This window comes from Rhinolophus sinicus, chromosome 2 (assembly GCF_057876585.1).
Source record: "Rhinolophus sinicus isolate RSI-liver-muscle chromosome 2, RSI-T2T, whole genome shotgun sequence".
NCBI classification, from domain to species: Eukaryota; Metazoa; Chordata; class Mammalia; order Chiroptera; family Rhinolophidae; genus Rhinolophus; species Rhinolophus sinicus.
This window is the reverse complement of record NC_142502.1, coordinates 174,448,046-174,465,134: the sequence shown is the minus strand read 5'-3', so window position 1 is coordinate 174,465,134 and position 17,089 is coordinate 174,448,046. Positions and strand designations below refer to the sequence as shown.

The 17,089-nt window shown below is 48.3% G+C and overlaps 1 protein-coding gene across 1 annotated transcript; it reads right to left on the bottom strand.

Annotated features, from left to right (window-relative positions):
- Positions 1–1,061: 1,061 nt before the first annotated feature.
- On the bottom strand, positions 1,062–7,552 carry POMC (proopiomelanocortin). Its single transcript, XM_074331763.2, has 3 exons — positions 7,384–7,552; positions 3,979–4,130; positions 1,062–1,893 (listed from the first exon to the last, which is right to left on the bottom strand). Exons 2-3 carry the CDS (start codon positions 4,108–4,110, stop codon positions 1,231–1,233), a joined length of 795 nt encoding a protein of 264 aa, XP_074187864.2. The 5' UTR covers positions 4,111–4,130; positions 7,384–7,552; the 3' UTR covers positions 1,062–1,230.
- Positions 7,553–17,089: the final 9,537 nt, after the last annotated feature.

Genomic DNA, 17,089 nt, shown 5'->3' with positions numbered 1-17,089 from the left:
TGCATGCCCTCCATTTTGGAGGGGCTGACTGCCCTTGAGAATGAGCAGGCATGGCTGGAAGAAATCACAGCTTTCCCAGTGGAAGTGGACTTGAGCCTGCGCTCTTATTGAAAAAGGGGTAACATTCAAAATGGCAGGGGAAAATAGGGAATTCCAGGCAGAGGGTGGAGGAGGATGGGAGAAGTGAGAAGATCCGTAGGCGGGGACATGGGAAATGGTGTTTGGTAAGGAAAGTGAACTTCATTGACAAGGGCCCCGCACACCATGTCCTATAGTTTGGAAATGATGGAAAATTGGGACGGGGAGACTTGTGGCTCCTGAGCCAGGGAATGCAAGATAGAGAGATCTCAAGGCTTGAGCCTGCAAAACTGGAAGCATCTGTGTATATTGTGTTTTATTTATAGAAATGTCTCCATGGGTGTGTATCTATGTGGATGAGACCATGTGTTTGAGAATGTTTGTATCTAGGAGTGTAAATTTGAACTGATACCAACCCTAACCTCTCACACTTAGCTTCTCAGTGATAAAATGATCACATCCATTTTCTCATTAATCCACACAATCGCCCACAAACTAAGAAAGTAGGGGGAAGATTAACTAAATCTTGGTGAGGTTCAGAGACTTGCCTAAGGTCACACAGATAGCTAGATACCGGGGCATTACCACAGCTTCCCACCTTACAGCCCGGAGGGCCCTTCCGGTTGCATTGGGCTTCATCAATGTCTGGCTGGCTCTTGGAGTTGGACAGCGGCCACGGTCACTCTTGTGGGAATCCAGCCTTTTGATGCAAATTATAGCCCAGCCGTCTTTCCCTACCCAGCAGAGGGTGGGAAACGTAGCCACCCTGAGCCATCACTAAAACTATTTGGCCCCTTGAAGGCCCATTTATTCAGCGGGTAGAGAAGTACATTTTCTTTTGATTTCCACCCGGTCCTGTGAAATATACTGCCACTTGGTTACGTGGAAACCATTATGCCTCTCCTCCACTGTATGCTGCTCTTTATTTACTGGATATGTATTTTTTACTTTATTCACCCTGTCGACAAAGTCAGAGGCAGCTGTGAAACTTGAGAGGTTTTATTTATTTCCTAACTACAGACAGCTGTAACAGACTGAGTGTGTGCCGCTCCCACTGCCTGAGCCAGGGGCACACCCAAGCCGGGAGGCGGCCGGCGGGCGAGGAGAGGGGGCTTCAGGGTCGACTTCCCGGGGGTAGAGCCCCTTGGCCCTTCACTGGCCCTTCTTGTGGGCGTTCCTGATGATGGCGTTTTTGAACAGCGTCACCAGGGGCGTCTGGCTCTTCTCGGAGGTCATGAAGCCCCCGTAGCGCTTGTCCTTGGGGGGGCTGCCCCAGCGGAAGTGCTCCATTTTATAGGGCCCCTCGTCCTTCGCCACGATCTCAGCCTCCGCCTCCGCCACCAGGCGGTACTCCCGGTCGGCCCGGGCCATCACGCCCTCGGCCAGGCCCTCGGGGCTGAGCGCCGGCTCGGGCCGCTCGCCAGCCAGTTCCCTCTTGAATTCCAGGGGGAAGGCCTCGGCCGACTCGTCCTCGGCGCCGTTGGGGTACACCTTCACCGGGCGCCGCTTCTTGCCCACCGGCTTGCCCCAGCGGAAGTGCTCCATGGAGTAGGAGCGCTTGCCCTCACGCAGGCCCGGCTCGGCGCCATCGCCGCGGGGCCCGGGGCCGCCGCCTTCGCCCACCGCCACCTCCTCCTCGCGCTTCTGGCCCGCGCCGCCGCCGCTGCTGCTGCCGTTTCGGCGGCCGAAGCGGTCCCAGCGGAAGTGGCCCATGACGTACTTCCGGGGATTCTCGGTCAGCGGCTGCTCGTCGCCGTTGCCAGGGAACACGGGTGTCTCCGCGGAGAGGTCGGGCTTGCAGGCCCGGATGCAGGCCTGCGGGAGAGCGGGTTTCGTGAGCACCGCCCGCTGCCTGCAGCCCCCACACCCACCCACCCAGCCCGGCCTCGGCCTCGGCCTCGGAGCGCCCTGCGCGGCGCCTGCGTCCTCCACGCCGTCACCACGTGTGAGGCCAGGAGCCAGGGCCTCTGCTGCAGGGGCTTCCCTGCCGAGGACGTCTGCCACCCCGTCCGTCCTCTTGGCAACCAGGGACATCTGAGAGCCAGCTTAAGCATCGCCTCTTTTGTCCCCTGTTCCCCTTCGTACATCTGCCGGGGAACTGTAACAAATAGCCCATCCCCTAGTTGATTTTCTTGCACCACACATTTTGTGAGTAGAGTCAGCAACTGACCGTTATATGCCTCATATATAGGAATTAATCAATCCATGCTAGTTGTTGACACCTACTGAAAACTGAATAAATAAATATGGTTCAATTGGAGTCTGGGTGGGGCATTGGCTGAAACGGGAGATTCTCCCCGGGTGGGAGAAGTAGAAGTCTGCCTGGTAGAGCCTGTGTTTTCAATAATGCCTCAACCTTACCCCAGTGATCTGCAAGCCTACCTCATGCTCTACCCCAGCCACGTCCCAGCACCGTGCTTCCAAACTTTCCCACACCTATCTGGCACTTTGGCACTTCCAAGTCTTCTGAGCTGATCCTGTACTTTCCCCAATCAGTGAGCTTTGGAAGGGGGTGGTTCACTTCCCTGTCACCTCATTCTGACTGGAGGGGTGGGGGGGAAGCCAGGATTATTTCCATTGCATGCATCATGGAGCCTGTGTCTCTGTTCTCGCTAACGAGACAATTCAACTGTGGTACACATTTGCTTAGGAAAATGACCTATAGGCTGCAACCTTCAGTTACTAAGGACTGCAAAGGCAGAAACAGAAGGATCCCATACACTCTGTTGAGTTGGGAATGTCATACTCCAGGGATTTAAAATTATAACACTGCAGAATATTAACAGGGGAAAATAAAAACTATCTTATACTCCTCTCCCCTGGACACATGAAACAGGAGGCTCAGAGAGGGAAAAGGACCTTGGCAAGGTTCCACAGCTCATTGGTGACAGAACTGGGCCTAGAAAACATGGGCCATGGCCGGTGCTCTTTTCCTGGTGAGCTCCCAACAGGGGAGGCTGTGCAGTGAGTGTCTCCAATCAAGAGTTTCTTGGGTCTCTCTGAATAGAACCCTCAGAATTCCTTGGGCTCTTTGTTTCTATTTTATATTCCACATGCAACCTGCTCCGTGTTTTTGAGAAAGTCTCTCTATTATCTTAACTCAGCTTCTCCATTGACAAAACACACAGAATATAGTGAATTATTTCACCCTCACCAGGCAGCAGGATGAAACTCAGTCACTGACACCAGCAGTGTGTGTTTTAGTCCTTGACTTGCTATCACTTCTCATCTATGCCACACACACACACACACACACACTCTCTGTGGTGACCTGGAGGGAGTTCCAGCCTGGCACAAAGGACATTTACATGCTTCTGGAAAGGTTGCAGAAGGTCAGTCCTCCAGAAACAGCACCATGAGACATTTTGAACCAGTTAGAGGAAAATGGCACCTGCGTTTTCCTTCTCCCTCTAGAGATGATTTGCGGTACAACCTAGCTGGGTTTGTAACTGGTGGTAGATAGAAAGGGAAGAAAAATGGAATGAAAATGGCAAATGACATGAGGTTATTTTTAAAGGAATAATGGGGGAGCTAAAGGATTGAAAAGGTAGGTTCCCATGAGAAGCAACTATTGTTATTACTATTAGTCGTATCAGTATTATTTTAATGCTTCTATCTCTGAATAGCTTAAATGGAGTGGGATCTCCATACAAAAAGACAGGAAGTAAAGATAATCTAGCAGCAATTGCAGATCAGGCCCATCTCGCTGAAGCTGCTTCCTCCCCTTCTTGACCTAATGCTGACTTCATCCCAGGGGGTCTGTTCCTGCCCTGGGCTGAGTTACCCATATCTCTGGGAATGAATTTCCCCTTCCCCATACACTTTCCTTTTGCACTGTCCCAGCCCCAGTCCCAGTTCCATCTGATGCCCAGATGAAGATGACGGCCGTGGCCCACGTACCAGCAGGTTACTTTCCGTGGTAAGGTCCTGACACTGGCTGCTCTCCAGGCACCAGCCACGCACTTCCAGGGAGGCCTGAAACAGCAAGGCCAGCAGCAGGGCCACCGAACGACCACCGCACGATCTCCTCATCTTCCAGGCAGGCTGAGGCTCTGCAGAGGAAAACAAGATTGGTGGGACCCCTGCAAGGAGCAGAACAATGTTGGCCACTCACCAGGAAGGACCAGGAGCCAACATAAACAACACAATCGCTTGTGGAGTGCAAGGCTTTTTGAGGACAGGAGCAGTTCAAGGAGAAGTTTGGTGTGCAGGGTGGCGGTACAAGTTGTGGTAGAGAGGAGGGAAGTGGGACCTGGGCAAAGCGTGTGCAATTTCTCCTTTATCTCCTGTTAAAATCAGACCCTAAAGGAGGTTAGGGCTGGAAGCTCTTTTGGACGTCGTTTGGTCCAGCCTCTGTTTGAGAGATGGGGAAGCTGAGGCCCAGAGAGAGAGAATAACTTGGGTGTTCATAACAAGGTAAGGCTAAGTTCTCCTGTTTCCAGCGCAGAACTTTCCTACTTCTCCACCTTCATGAAGCTATAATTCTGACACTCCAGATCCAAAAAGAAACTTGGGAAAGACAGGACCCTGAAACTCCTGCTCAAGATGGTCTTTTTCCCTCCTCCGCACCATGACCCTACCACTCCTCAGAAACTATTTCCTATGAATAGTTGGTTTACATAGAAGCAAATAAAACCTCTGGCCAATTTAGCCAAAACCTTAGCCAACCCATTTTGATGCCCTGTACACAAGTCACTCAGGTGGTCACTATTCCCAGACCGCTGCATCTTCGGAGAGACTTATTTTTATAGCAGACCCCCATTCTTTTAAAACTGACTCATCTTCTGAACACATTAGATGTCAGATCACTTGTTCTCTAAGTTTCTCTGAGTTTCTCTGAAATAGTTGGATTAAAGATGCTGTCAGTGTAGAAGGGAAGGAGATGGACACACAGAGCAGAAGGGAATGACCTCCCATGTCAGGAAGAACCTCTGGGCAGATGCTGAGTTCAAGAGGTCAGGATGCAGTAAAGAGGGGAGCACCAAGGCTTCCTGATGCTGCCTTTTGTCCCTCATGCCCAACCCTTTCACCAGCCCTCTAGGTTTCATGCTGCCAGGTACCCCTTCACCCAGGCCAGCCCCCTGAAGTGACCCCAAGTTCTCACCACCAACCACACAATCATTTTGGATTTCAGAAGATCTTCTCAACCCAGCTGTTAGAAAGAAACCTAATTAGATGAGAAAAGTAATTCACATTAAGGTGAGGATGACTAATTGTTTGTCTCTCCTAATGCACATTTGCATTTTAAAATGTTTGCCTGAAATAAATATCTCATTAGTGGAGGCGTGGGCAAAATTTATTTTATAGGGAAAGCTTTGGAAGTGAAAGTTCTCTCTGGCTTTCATTGTCTACTTCAGGAAGCCACTTCCTTCTCTCTGCCCCACCCCCACTCGTTTCCCCAAAAGCTGAGCCAGCTCAGGGCTTCCTTCTGAATGGCGGCCAGGAACCACCTGAGTGTTTTCAGAGCAGCCATTAGATGGCGTTGGCAGCCAGTGAGCTGGCCCTTCAGCATCTCAGGCTGAAGGGGCAACTGGGAGAGCATTGGTCCACCTTGATGGCCAGTCCTGACCAGGGACAAGATGCTCCTGTTGTAGCCTTTTAATTCTCCAGTTCAAGTATGAAGCCTGAACTTGGTGGACAAGGCAATTTATACTAAAGCCCTGAGACCACACAGTACATTTGGGTCAGAAAAGTGCCCAGATTTACAAGAGAAACAGGAAAACGGTAGTTATATATCACTGTAGGCAAGGGTAAAAGAACACATCAGTAGAGAAAGAAGTAAAATCATACAGGTCTGACAGTCCCCTCAACTGTATTTCAAGTCTCCTCAAAATTGCCGTTCTGAAATGATTTCCACTTTCTAAAAACCTACCTCATGATTTAAAGCCTCCCTGAAAAGCCCCTGAGAGCATTTCCTTATCTTTTGTCCCACTAGCTATGTTGTACACGTGGTAATTTTATCACTCCCCGCCCTCTCAGAGCTCCATTCTACTGCTAAAAAGATTGTTTCCTGAAAGTAACAGGTTTTCTTTTTGCTTGTGTGTAGTCTCTATTTTTCTACACTGTATAAATATTGCCTTGTGCCATTTTTAAAAAGTAATATAGTAATGGGGAGATGTCAAATATTGTACTTTTTGTAAGTAGGGAGAGGGTTATAATCCAATCATTGAAAGCCTTGGAAAACTAAATAGAAATCTGTACTTTGTTGATTTTGACATTAGCTTTACGATAGAACTACACTTGTTAGAACTTCATATGTATGGGTGAATTCTCTGTGAGCTAAACAAAATATTTTGTGTGCTACTGTAAAATTGCACAGTGGCCATGCCCTTCTGTAAAGATTAGAAGAGCAGAGGTGCAGAATTTTGTCCTTGCAGCATGGTACACATGCATGAAGTCCTAAAACAAAAGCGTGGAAGGATTAAGTCATTAAATAAGCCATAAACTGAACATATCTTAACAACTGACAAAACAAATGCACACTTTTACATTCCTTGACTCCTTCCAGTCATTCTGTGAGAACCACCACCTCCCCATTTATACACGAAAAATTGGGGGGATCCAAATGCCTTGAAGACTCCCTCTCCTTCGCTGGAAACCCCCCTTGAATGAGCCTCCGCCACTTCAAATGGCTGCTTCCGCCCTGAGCGGGATAGAAGGTCCACCCTGCCGTCCCATTGAGGGGACAGGCAGGATGGTTCAGGACCTCGGATAGTTCCCGCCCGGGCCACCTCTTTTAACCCCAGCTATCTCCTAGAGGAGACCCGAATCATCGTAGCGCAGGCACGTCGGGTGCGCTAAAGTGAGCAGAAAAAAGAGGATTTGGGAATCTGAATCAAAAAAAAAAAGTCTAGGATGCAAGGAGTTGATTGTGGCTTTTAGCCTTTTCTCTCCTGCCCCCATTTCCAACGTTGACTAGCGCTAGAGTATATGGTATCTTTTAAGTGACACCTACCCAGAAAATTGGGAGGAAGAGGGACCAAGAGACCGGGCTCTCCTGAGATCTCCCCAGAAGGGGGTAGGAATCTAAGGGGTGTTAGCAGCCCCACTCCCCGGGGGGAAAACGCGGCCGGCAGCTCCTGGAGGACACCGCTCAGCGTCGCAGCCGTTTCACCCACCGTCCGGAGCTGGCCCTCGCGGCTCTGCTGCCGGTGACTTCCCACACCAAAAGTTTTCAAAGGACTCCGGACCGCGCCGAGCGAAAGGCGCCTCAGGTTGGCGACTGGAGCCGGGCGACAGCTTCCCGCGTTCCCGGGGTAGGGTGTCCCGGGGTAAAAGCGACGTTCCGCGCCGCTGCACCCTTACCTGTCGTGGGGTGGCTGCTATCTGGGCGACTCCCGCTGCCCGGTAGAGAGGATGCTAGGCGGCTTCTGTCGGTCCTTCACTTTTCTTCCCTTCTTTCTCCTGTTTCGCCGCCTCCTGGTCCCGGTCGCTGTCCTAGGTCCTTATATACGTCGCCGGAGTGGGCGCTGGACGTGAACTTCCCGGGCAGCGTAACAAGCAATTCCCCCGTCCATAGGAAGGGGGGCCACGGAGCACAGGAGGGGGGTTTCCAGGTAGGCGCTGAGCGCAAGGGAAGACGCGCCCGGAAAGGGGGCTGGATCTCTGCCCTCCGAGGCTGGAATTAACACTGTCCCGCGAAAGACACAGCTGGCAGCCCTCAGGAAACAACTTAATTAAGGACGGTGTCAGGTCTCCAGCTGAGACAACCAGCCGGCTTAGCACTCCGGTGTAGGGCGGGCCCGGTGCGCCCTCTGAGGTCGTTGAGTAGAGGGTAAAATTACTTGTGTGCGTGTTTGGGCTGGCATTGACCTCGTTTGCATTTGCAGGTAAATATCACCGCAAAGGGAGGACGTCCGTAATACCTCAGATTTCCCCAAAGTTTGGAAACTGGTGTAAAGATGTCACCATGAATCACAATCCCTCTGTTTCAGGTTGGGGCCCCGAGAGGGGTGGAAGGCAGGGGCCTGGGGCAGAGAAGGTCAGGAGTCACACACCTGAGGCCCAGAACAGATTGCCTTCTTGGGGTGTGAAGGTGAGTGGCACTGCCCTCCACCCCCACATGCTCCCCAAGGACCTCGCCCAGGGTAGGTTCTCTCCTATGCCACAAACCCCAAAGAGAATGCTCTTAACTTTAGACTATTAATGGGGGGCGGGGAGGAGTGCTCTGTTAAGAGTAGCTGAAGTACTTTCCTTGTGATATCTGAGCCCTTCCCATGGCCATGAACGGGCAGAGTGGTCTCAATCTTCTCCAAGACTGGCCTTGGAGTTCTGGGTTGGCTCCAATCCCAAATGTCAGGCCAGGAAGGAGAGGACAGCACTCAAACCTGCAGGTGGAAGAGACTCTTCCTTAACTGGAGTAAAGAAGCAAAATCAGGGGTGGCCAGATAGCTCAGTTGGTTAGAGCGTGGCGTTAATAACATCAAGGTTGCTGGTTAGATCCCCACATGGGCCACTGTGAGCTGCGCCCTCCTTTTAAAAAAAAAGCAAAAGTAAATTGTGAGGAGTCACAGAGGTGGAAGTACTGAAAATAACCTGTACTTCAAATCAAGGTGCTTGATTTGAATTCAAGGTGCTTGATTTGAATTCAAGGTGCTTGATTTCAAATCAAGGAACTATGTTTATTCACAATCAGATGCCCTTTTGGACTCCAACCCTTCTTTGAGAATGTCTGATTAGTGACATTTGCCTTGTGCTCAGCAATCCTTTCCTTTTGGGCCACAGGAAAGAGCCAAGCTCCTTACCAGTAAACAAGGTGGTTTACCCCTTGGTCTTGGCTTCTTTCCCAGGCCATCTTCCACCTCTCCATCCTGCATCCTGGCACTTGAACCACCCACAACATTCCCACTCCCATGAACACTATTTTCTCAAGCCTCCATCTCTTTGTCCATGCTATTCCCCCAACTAAAACACCCTTCCTTCTCTCCATCCACCCAGGAAAATTGAACTCTTGCATTAAGATCCAGCTCATCCATCATCACCTGTTCTCTGAAGCCCCCCTTGGCCACTTGTCCTACTTGTGACATAAAACATGGCTTTCTCTCTTCTCCAGAGAACTCCATTCCCGTCTCATCTGCACATGTAGCCTTCATTGCTGGGGAAAAATTCCATTCAGTCTTCCCTCTTCCACAGTCCTACCCCCACTAGCTCCAGGCTTGTGAGCCTCTAAATCATATTGTGATTTTATCTTGTTTTTCTTTGTATTATTTTTATAACTTCAAGAGGCAGCTGGCAGTAGCAGAAAAGCCAGACCAGGATAAGTTCAGATTGACCCAGCTTCTGTTCTCCTTTGTCAGTTGAGTTCTTAATTACATGAAACAGAATGGAAAGGCCATTGAAACACATTTAGAATCACTGGGCAGGCTGGGGAACCAAGATTTCAAAATGGGCAGGGATAAAATTGGCTGGAATCATGGCCAAAATCTGGCTGTTGACTGGATCCTGTGAGAAAGAAAGCCAGATTATTACTGGGAACAGGAGGCCACAAGTGGTACTGTCAACACCATGGGCATTGGACATAGATGTCACTTCCATCCTCAGAATAAAAAGAAGTGGAAGGTCGCCATTCCCACCTCAGCTGATGCCACCAGAAAGCAATGAGCGCTGCCCTCACTTCCTTGTGTCACTAGGTCCTTTTTGAAAACCTAATTGTCTGAGATGATAATATGATTTTCCCCTTTTTTCTGATATCGTGATCAATTACAGTGTCAATTTTTAGTTTATACGTACCACACATTCCTGGATTGAGTCCAATTTCATTATGACGTGTTATCTTTATATAGCACTAGGTTCAATTTGCTAATATTTTATTTAAGATGTTCACATCCATGTTTATGAGATTGGCCTGTAATTTTCCTTTTTTGTAGAATTCTTCTCAGATTTTGGTATTAAAGTTATACTGTCTTTATAAAATAAGTTATACTGTCTTTATAAAATAAGTTTAAGTTCCCCACCCCATTTTTTTTTATAGTTCAGCAGAAGAATTTGTGTACAATAGTGTTGATCTCTTCCTCAAATGTTTGGGATGATTCATCAGTGATGCTATCTAGGTGTTTAAGATTGTTTGTTTATTGAAGTGTTTTAAATTTCAGATTCAATTACTTAAACAGCCCTATTCAATTGTCTGCTTCTTCTTGTGTCAGTTTTATTTTAATAAGATACATATTTCTAGGAATTTGTCCACTTCATCTAAATTTTTAAATTTATTGACTTAAAATTTTTTATTTTGTCTTCTTTTTAACATCAGTGAAATCTGTCGTTATGGTCCCCTCTTATGTCTGATATTGGTAAAAGGCGAAAGATTTATACGATCTGAAGAGAAACCAGAGTATTGATATTGGTAATTTATGTCCTCTCTCTTTTTACTTGATTAGTTTGCTTAGGAGTTTATCAATTTTATTAGTGTTTTTAAAGAATCAATTTTGGTTTTGTTGATTTTCTCTATTGCATGTACACTTTTTTCTATTTCTGAAATTTCTACTGTTGTTATTTCTTGCCTTCTAATTTCTCACGAGTTCTTCTTTTTCTATCCTCCCAAGTTGGACATTAAATAAATGCTTTGCTTAGATAACTGATATTTAACCTTTATTCTTTTAGACATATGTATTTATGTCTGTAAGTTTCTTTCTAAGTATGGCTTTAGTTGTATCCCACAAGTTTTGATATGCCATATTTTTATTACCATTTAGTTTAACATATCTTCCTGTTTTCATTGAGATGTCTTGATTGACCTAGGGGTTATTGAGACTGTTCTGTTTAACTTCCAAACATTGGGGGTTGTCTAGTTATGTTTTGAAACTAAGTTTTGGCCTAATTTTCCTATGGTCAGAGAATCTGCTCTATTTGATTTCAGTCCTTTGTGTGTGTGGCAGGAGGGGGTGGGAGGGGAAGCTGGTTAATGGATGAGCATGTGGTCCGTTTCGATTAATGTTTGATTCATGTTCACTTCAAAAGAATATGTATTCTATGGTTGCGCAAATATTCTATATCCTTTCTATACCTGTATCCTTCCTGATTATTTGCCATCTTATTCCATTCGTTACTGATTAAAGTATGTTTTTTAAATCTCCCCATTATTTTTGTGGATTTACTACTTTACCCTTTGGTCCTGGCATAAAAACAACTCTTTCTAGAAATCTAATGGTGGATGTGGGGCAGTGGGGGAGAGTAACATAGGGTCAGGAAGGTACTAGAGCATGGCTGCATGCTAATGGGAATAATTGAGTACAGAGGGGGAAATTGATGTTGCAGATAAGAGGGAGGGAAACAAGTAATCCAAGCTTTAAATAAGCGAGATGGGATCCAGAGGAAGAACCTGTCCTACAAACAGTGGAGGGCTTTCCTCTTCTGTAACAGGGATGGAGGGGAGGGGGAGATGCAGACGCAAGTAAACATACGGGATCACCCGTGGGAGGGTGATGGACTTCTGCCTGTACCAAAGTCTTTACCTTTTAACCCAGCATTTCCTGGGAATTATCCTGGGGAAATTACCACACTAAATGCTGTTCAAGACAACTCATTCAATATTGTTTATAGTAGAGATAAAGTGAAATTAAACTAAATACCTATAGTAGGGTATAATTATAAAGAATTATGGTAAAGCCATACAAGAAAATACTCCACAGCCATTCAAAATAATAATGTCAATATTTACTTCTAGACATAGTAAAATTACCACTACATGTAGTTAAGTGAAGGATGATAAGATATAGATATAAATATAGCTAGCAATGGAGATAGAAATAGAGATAAACTCTGGGTGGTGAACACACAATGGGATTTATAGATGATGTAATACAGAATTGTACATCTGAAATCTATGTAATTTTACTAACAATTGTCACCTCAATAAATTTAAAAAAAAGAAATAGAGATAAAGATGAAAAGGTATCAAAGTGTGATAACAGTTGTTCTGGTTATCTAATGCTATATCACAAACCACCCCCCAAACTTAATGGGTTAAAAGAACAATATTCATTTTGAGCATGAATCTGCAGTAGGACTGGGGTTTGGCAAAGCCAGCCTGTCTCTGCCTCACTTGGCATCGGCTTGGGCAGCCAAAGGCTGAGGTGGTAATTACCTGAAGCCATTCACTCACATGACTGGTTCCTGGGCTGAGAAGACTGAAACAGCTGGGGGCAAGAGGAGCTGGGGCTCCTCAGACACCTGTCGGTATCTCTGTGCAGCCTTGCCATGGGGTCTCTTCAGCATGGCAGTTTTAGAGGAACAGACTTCTGACACATAGGCTCAGGCCTCCCAACACGCATCTGGACGTGACTTGCCCTGCCAGTCAAGGGGATGAGTGGTCAGCAAGGACTTCCCAGAGAAGGGGGTGTGGAGTTGGGCTGAGCCTTGATATAATAGGTCACCAGGATGAAGACAGGAAAGGCATTCCAGGCGGAGGGAACAGCATATGGTATAATAGGAGAAACTCTGTTACATTCATGGAATGCTGGGTGCACGTGGTGAAGGGAAAGAGGGAAAAGACTGGAAACAGTCAGAGGCAAGAGGGGAGGAGGTAGGGGACCATTTAGGGACTGAGTTGGAGTAGCTGTAAGGAGGATGATCAGAGGAGGGAGCCTGGATAGCCGGGAATGATCAGAAGCCCGTGCTCTGCGGCCGGACCTGGAAGCCAGTCCCGCCAGGAGTGGGAGCAGTGAAGGGAAGGTGAGACAGAGCCAGGCTCGTGAAATAGTAAAGAGGTGGCATCGGTGTCGGGGAAGGAGTCACGGACATTCCCATGTCTGAGGTTAAGTTGTCTGTGTGGAGGGCGCAACGTGGGGTCAGTGTTGAGGTGAAGAGCACAGCTCTGGGGCCAGATTGCTTGGCCCTAACTTCTCAACCACTGCCTAGCTGTGCGACTAAGCAAACTCCCAACTTCTCTGTACTTAGTTGTTCCATCTGTGAAATAAGGGAAATGATTGCACCAACCCATGGGGCTGCCATGTGGATGAAATCATGTAACACCTGTACAGATCTGAGAGCAGGGCAGGTCTCTAGTTACTGTGTAGAGTGCTAGCCCATATCTTTATTATTATGGAAGTGCTGGCCCCAAGAGCGCCCAGCCTAGAGCAGAAGGAAGGAAAGAAGGGAAGGAGGGAGGGAGGGAGGGAAAGAAGGTAGGAGACAGGAGCAGCCTCAGGTCACTGGTCAGGGTAGATGATGAGTTCATTTGGAGACCTTGAGTGTGAAGATTCCTGGGGCTGGGCAATGGCCGTACACCTGGCTGCAGGCCCAGGGCAGGCCGCTCTCGTCATCCCTGCTTTACACCTTTGAGAGTTTAATTGGAAAAGCGATGTCACCAGGGTGTGAGTGCGTTACAAGGACAGGTGTAGAGGTGGCCTCCGCAGGGAAAAATGAAGGGCTGGGAGGACAGCAACAGGGATGGAGGACTGAGAGCCCAGCGTGGGAGGAGGGGCACAAGGAGGGGGGCCTTGTCCTGAGCCCCCGGCACTGGGGCTGGGCAATGGGGGACAGTTCACTGGGAGAAAAGAAGACTTAGGGACAAGCTGGATGAGGCTGCCATCTGCCTGCATTTGGTCAACTGTGCTGGAACAAGCACTAACTCAAGCCTTGTGGGTCAGAGGGAGGGATGAGCAGGAAGAAATCTCAGCTCCATTTTGGCCCACCCTTCTTCACTCACAGAGGGAAACCACCATTGGGTTTTAAGCAAGAGAGTGACGGAATCCAGTAGAATTCCTTAAAAGATGGCTTCCGCTGCTGGCTGGGAAAATAATCAGAGGACAAGCAACCCACAGCCTCTTTTTGGGAGTCCATGTCACTAGAACTTGGAGCAGATGATGGAGTGAAGCAAAGGGAGGGTTTAAAGATGGTATCAGATTTCTGATTTGAGCAGCTGGACAGTGGGTGGTACCATTCAGAAACATGAGAAAAGGCTGAGGGGCTCCCAGGTTTGGAGGAGGAAACCGTGAGCTTTGCAATGTTGGGCAAGTTACTTAACCTCTCTGAGTTTCTCTGAGGACATTCAAAGCCCCATTTCACCAAGCTTAAGATGATTCCTGCAAGACTCATGAGCAGGTATGAGAAATCCTAACTACCATTAGATTCTTATCGATAGAAACACTAAGAATTCCTCCAAGGGGAGCCTGACGGAGGTTGGGAAGGGGAGAGATGTAGAGCTAGTCTCCAAAAAAGCCCCTGAAGCCTGGAGCACAGCAAAGGAGAAGGTCCTGGCACCCCAGATGGCCCAGGGAATGGGGGTGGGTCCCGCTGCAACACACACACAGCAATGGCCCCTTTCATCTAGCTCCCCATTCAGCTCTGCAGCTGGGCCACTTCTCTGACCTTCAGTTTGACCCCAAGGGCAAAGAGGAATCAATTTGTGCAAAGAATTGGACTGAAAGCAATTTCAATTGACCTTTGAATGGGGTTTTAATTTGCTTTACTGCAGCCAAAGGGGCCTCATGAAGAGACCCTCGAGACTGCTTTTATCCACTAGGCTAATGCGTGCATTAGTGCAACAGCCTGGGGCCAGTCTGGATGGGGGCAGAGCAGGGAAAGCCAGAGAAGGCCCCAAGTCCACGCCCCTCCCAGGAATTGGTTTGCAGCCCCCTCAGTGTCCACAGTAGAATCAAGAGTGGAGGAAAGAGCAGTGGGACAGTAGCTGACCTGGTTTCCAGCCCCAGCTCTGTTGCTGGATGGCCTTAGAGCCTGGGCTGGCACCTCCCCCCTGGGCCTCAGTTTCCTTTTCTGACCGGTGGCAGGGAGGGTCATGTGTGGACTAACCTTGGTCCCTTCCAGGCCTGATTGTCTGTGGTGTCAAGCTCAGATCTAGAGTCAGACTGCAGTAGAAAATCACTCGTCTTACAACACGTGGGCTGGAGGGGGACAGCAGAGCCCTAAGAGCTCTGTGCTGAGGACCTAAGCTCTGTCCCCCATCTCTTGGGCCTCTCTCGTGTCCTATCTGTTTTTCTCTAAACTTCTGCTCCAGTCCCCTCACACCCTCACATGGGTCAGCAATTCTATGTTCTCTCCTTTCCAAATCCCCGAGGAGGCTGGTCACTTGATGAATTACCTTCTCTGCTGCTGGCAGAGAGCCCTGTGCACCTGCTTCTCTATACAGGGCCTATCTCAGCGTGACATGCCTGGGCAGAGGCCTGTGAGTTCCTATTTGCAGTCCTACATTAGAAATGTCAGGTCCTCTTCCCCTAGACGCGGGTGTACGGCCACAGGGAACCACTCCGTTAACCTAATCCCTTTCTTCAAAGTGAGGGCTGGTTCCTGTGCCGAGTGGACTTCCTGGAGGTCTTGCTAAAGATGTCCCAGACATTAAGGATACATGAGGCTGTCCTATGTGATGTTCCTACAGCCACTCATTCCAGACAGGGCCCAGGAGCCAGCAGCCACCGTTCTGATGCAGTGGTCATAGTGTCCTTTTGTGGGGAAACGTCTTTGTTAGGGCCTCTGGCATGACAGCTGCTTTTCCAGAAGAATGCGAGTTCTCTAGCCAGGGTGGAGACAAGCAGAGTGACGTGGTGGCCAGGAAGGACTGACGATGCACATCCATTAGTGCCTCGCAGGAGAGGCATTCAGAGGCCCCGGAACTGTCCTCCTTCCTTCAGACCCAACAATGGCTGCGTGGAGGGGGATTGAAGTGGCCTTTTTACAGGCACTTAGCTCAGTCCCTCTCTCTGAGCCCCACCCTCTGGGAGCCCATCTTCCATTTTTATGTCCCGATCAAAGGCATGGAGCAGCCAGGACTGAGGCCCAGAGAGCCCACGCCTGCCCTCAAGTCCCGTTGTCCTGGGAGAGTGACGCCAGTCCCAGGCAGAGCTGGTGCACAGTGACCTGATCTGTGGCAGCTCCAAGGGCCCATTTCTCTGCATCTGTGCCCGAACCCGTGCAGTCGTGTGTGGGCGTGCGCCCATAGATGATGTGACAATGCAAGGACATCTGGAAGATAGTTTGGTTTGGTTTTTAACAAACTGATCGTGACCTTTATATCCCTTCAAAATGTCCCCTGGGCAGTTGTACTTGATGCCCATGGTGGGGCCGGGGCTCCAGCCGTTGGTTGACCCCTCTGGGGGAGCCGCTTCCAGGATCAGTTTCTAAGTCACCTGAGAAGTCCAGTCTGCTGTCTCCAGTCACTTTTTTTTTTCCCAAGTCAAGTTGTTGTCCTTTCGGTCTTAGTTGTGGAGGGCACAGCTCAGCTCCAGGTCCAGTTGCCGTTGCTAGTTGCCATTGCTAGTTGCAGGGGGCACAGCCCACCATCCCTTGCGGGAGTCGAGGAATTGAACTGGCAACCTTGTGGTTGAGAGCCCACTGGCCCATGTGGGAATCGAACCGGCAGCCTTCGGAGTTAGGAGCATGGAGCTCCAACCATCTGAGCCACCGGGCCCGCCCCTCCAGTCACATTTTTAAAATGTATCAATTGCGTTCCTTTTACTTCTCCTTTATATTATAGTTAGGTCTTTCTATTAATTTTTTTCTATTCATGATGGGTGTGGAAAGGTTATATTACCTATGAATTTTATTTCAAGATAGTAAATAATATCTTACACAGATCATTTGCTCTTAAAAGGGAGTTTTGCTGCTGGCAGGAATATAAAATAATGCAGCTGCTTGGGAAAATAGTTTGAAATTCCTCAAAAAGTTAAACATTGTTAAAAACAAGACAACAGGCTCAAAATGGAGCTGCTTATGCTAAGCCCAACATCATGAAAACCAAGATTTAACTTCATTACAGTTTCAGTTCTCCCAGAAATAGAATCTTAAACCAGTCAATCCAGAATCTCCTGATTAGCCCTAGTGAGGTCATCTGCCAGGTAGACCCACATCATTCCCAAAGGAAAGTAAGTAACTTTGCAATAACCAATCTACTTTTTGTTAGTATAACTTCCTTGTTCCCACTCCATTCTGCCTATAAAACTCTTTCATTTTGCACAGCTCCTCGGAGCTCCTTTCTATATGCTAGATTGGATGTTGCCCAGTTCAAATCAAGTTTTGCTCAAATAAACTCTTAAAATTTCTAATATGCCCCAGTTTATCTTTT

Coding starts and splice junctions, on each gene's coding strand:
- POMC (XM_074331763.2), bottom strand. CDS start 4,110: ATGAGGAGATCGTGCGGTGGTCGTTCGGTGGCCCTGCTGCTGGCCTTG. Junction 1,894..3,978: donor CCACGGAAAGTAACCTGCTG/GTACGTGGGCCA, acceptor GCTCTCCCGCAG/GCCTGCATCCGGGCCTGCAA.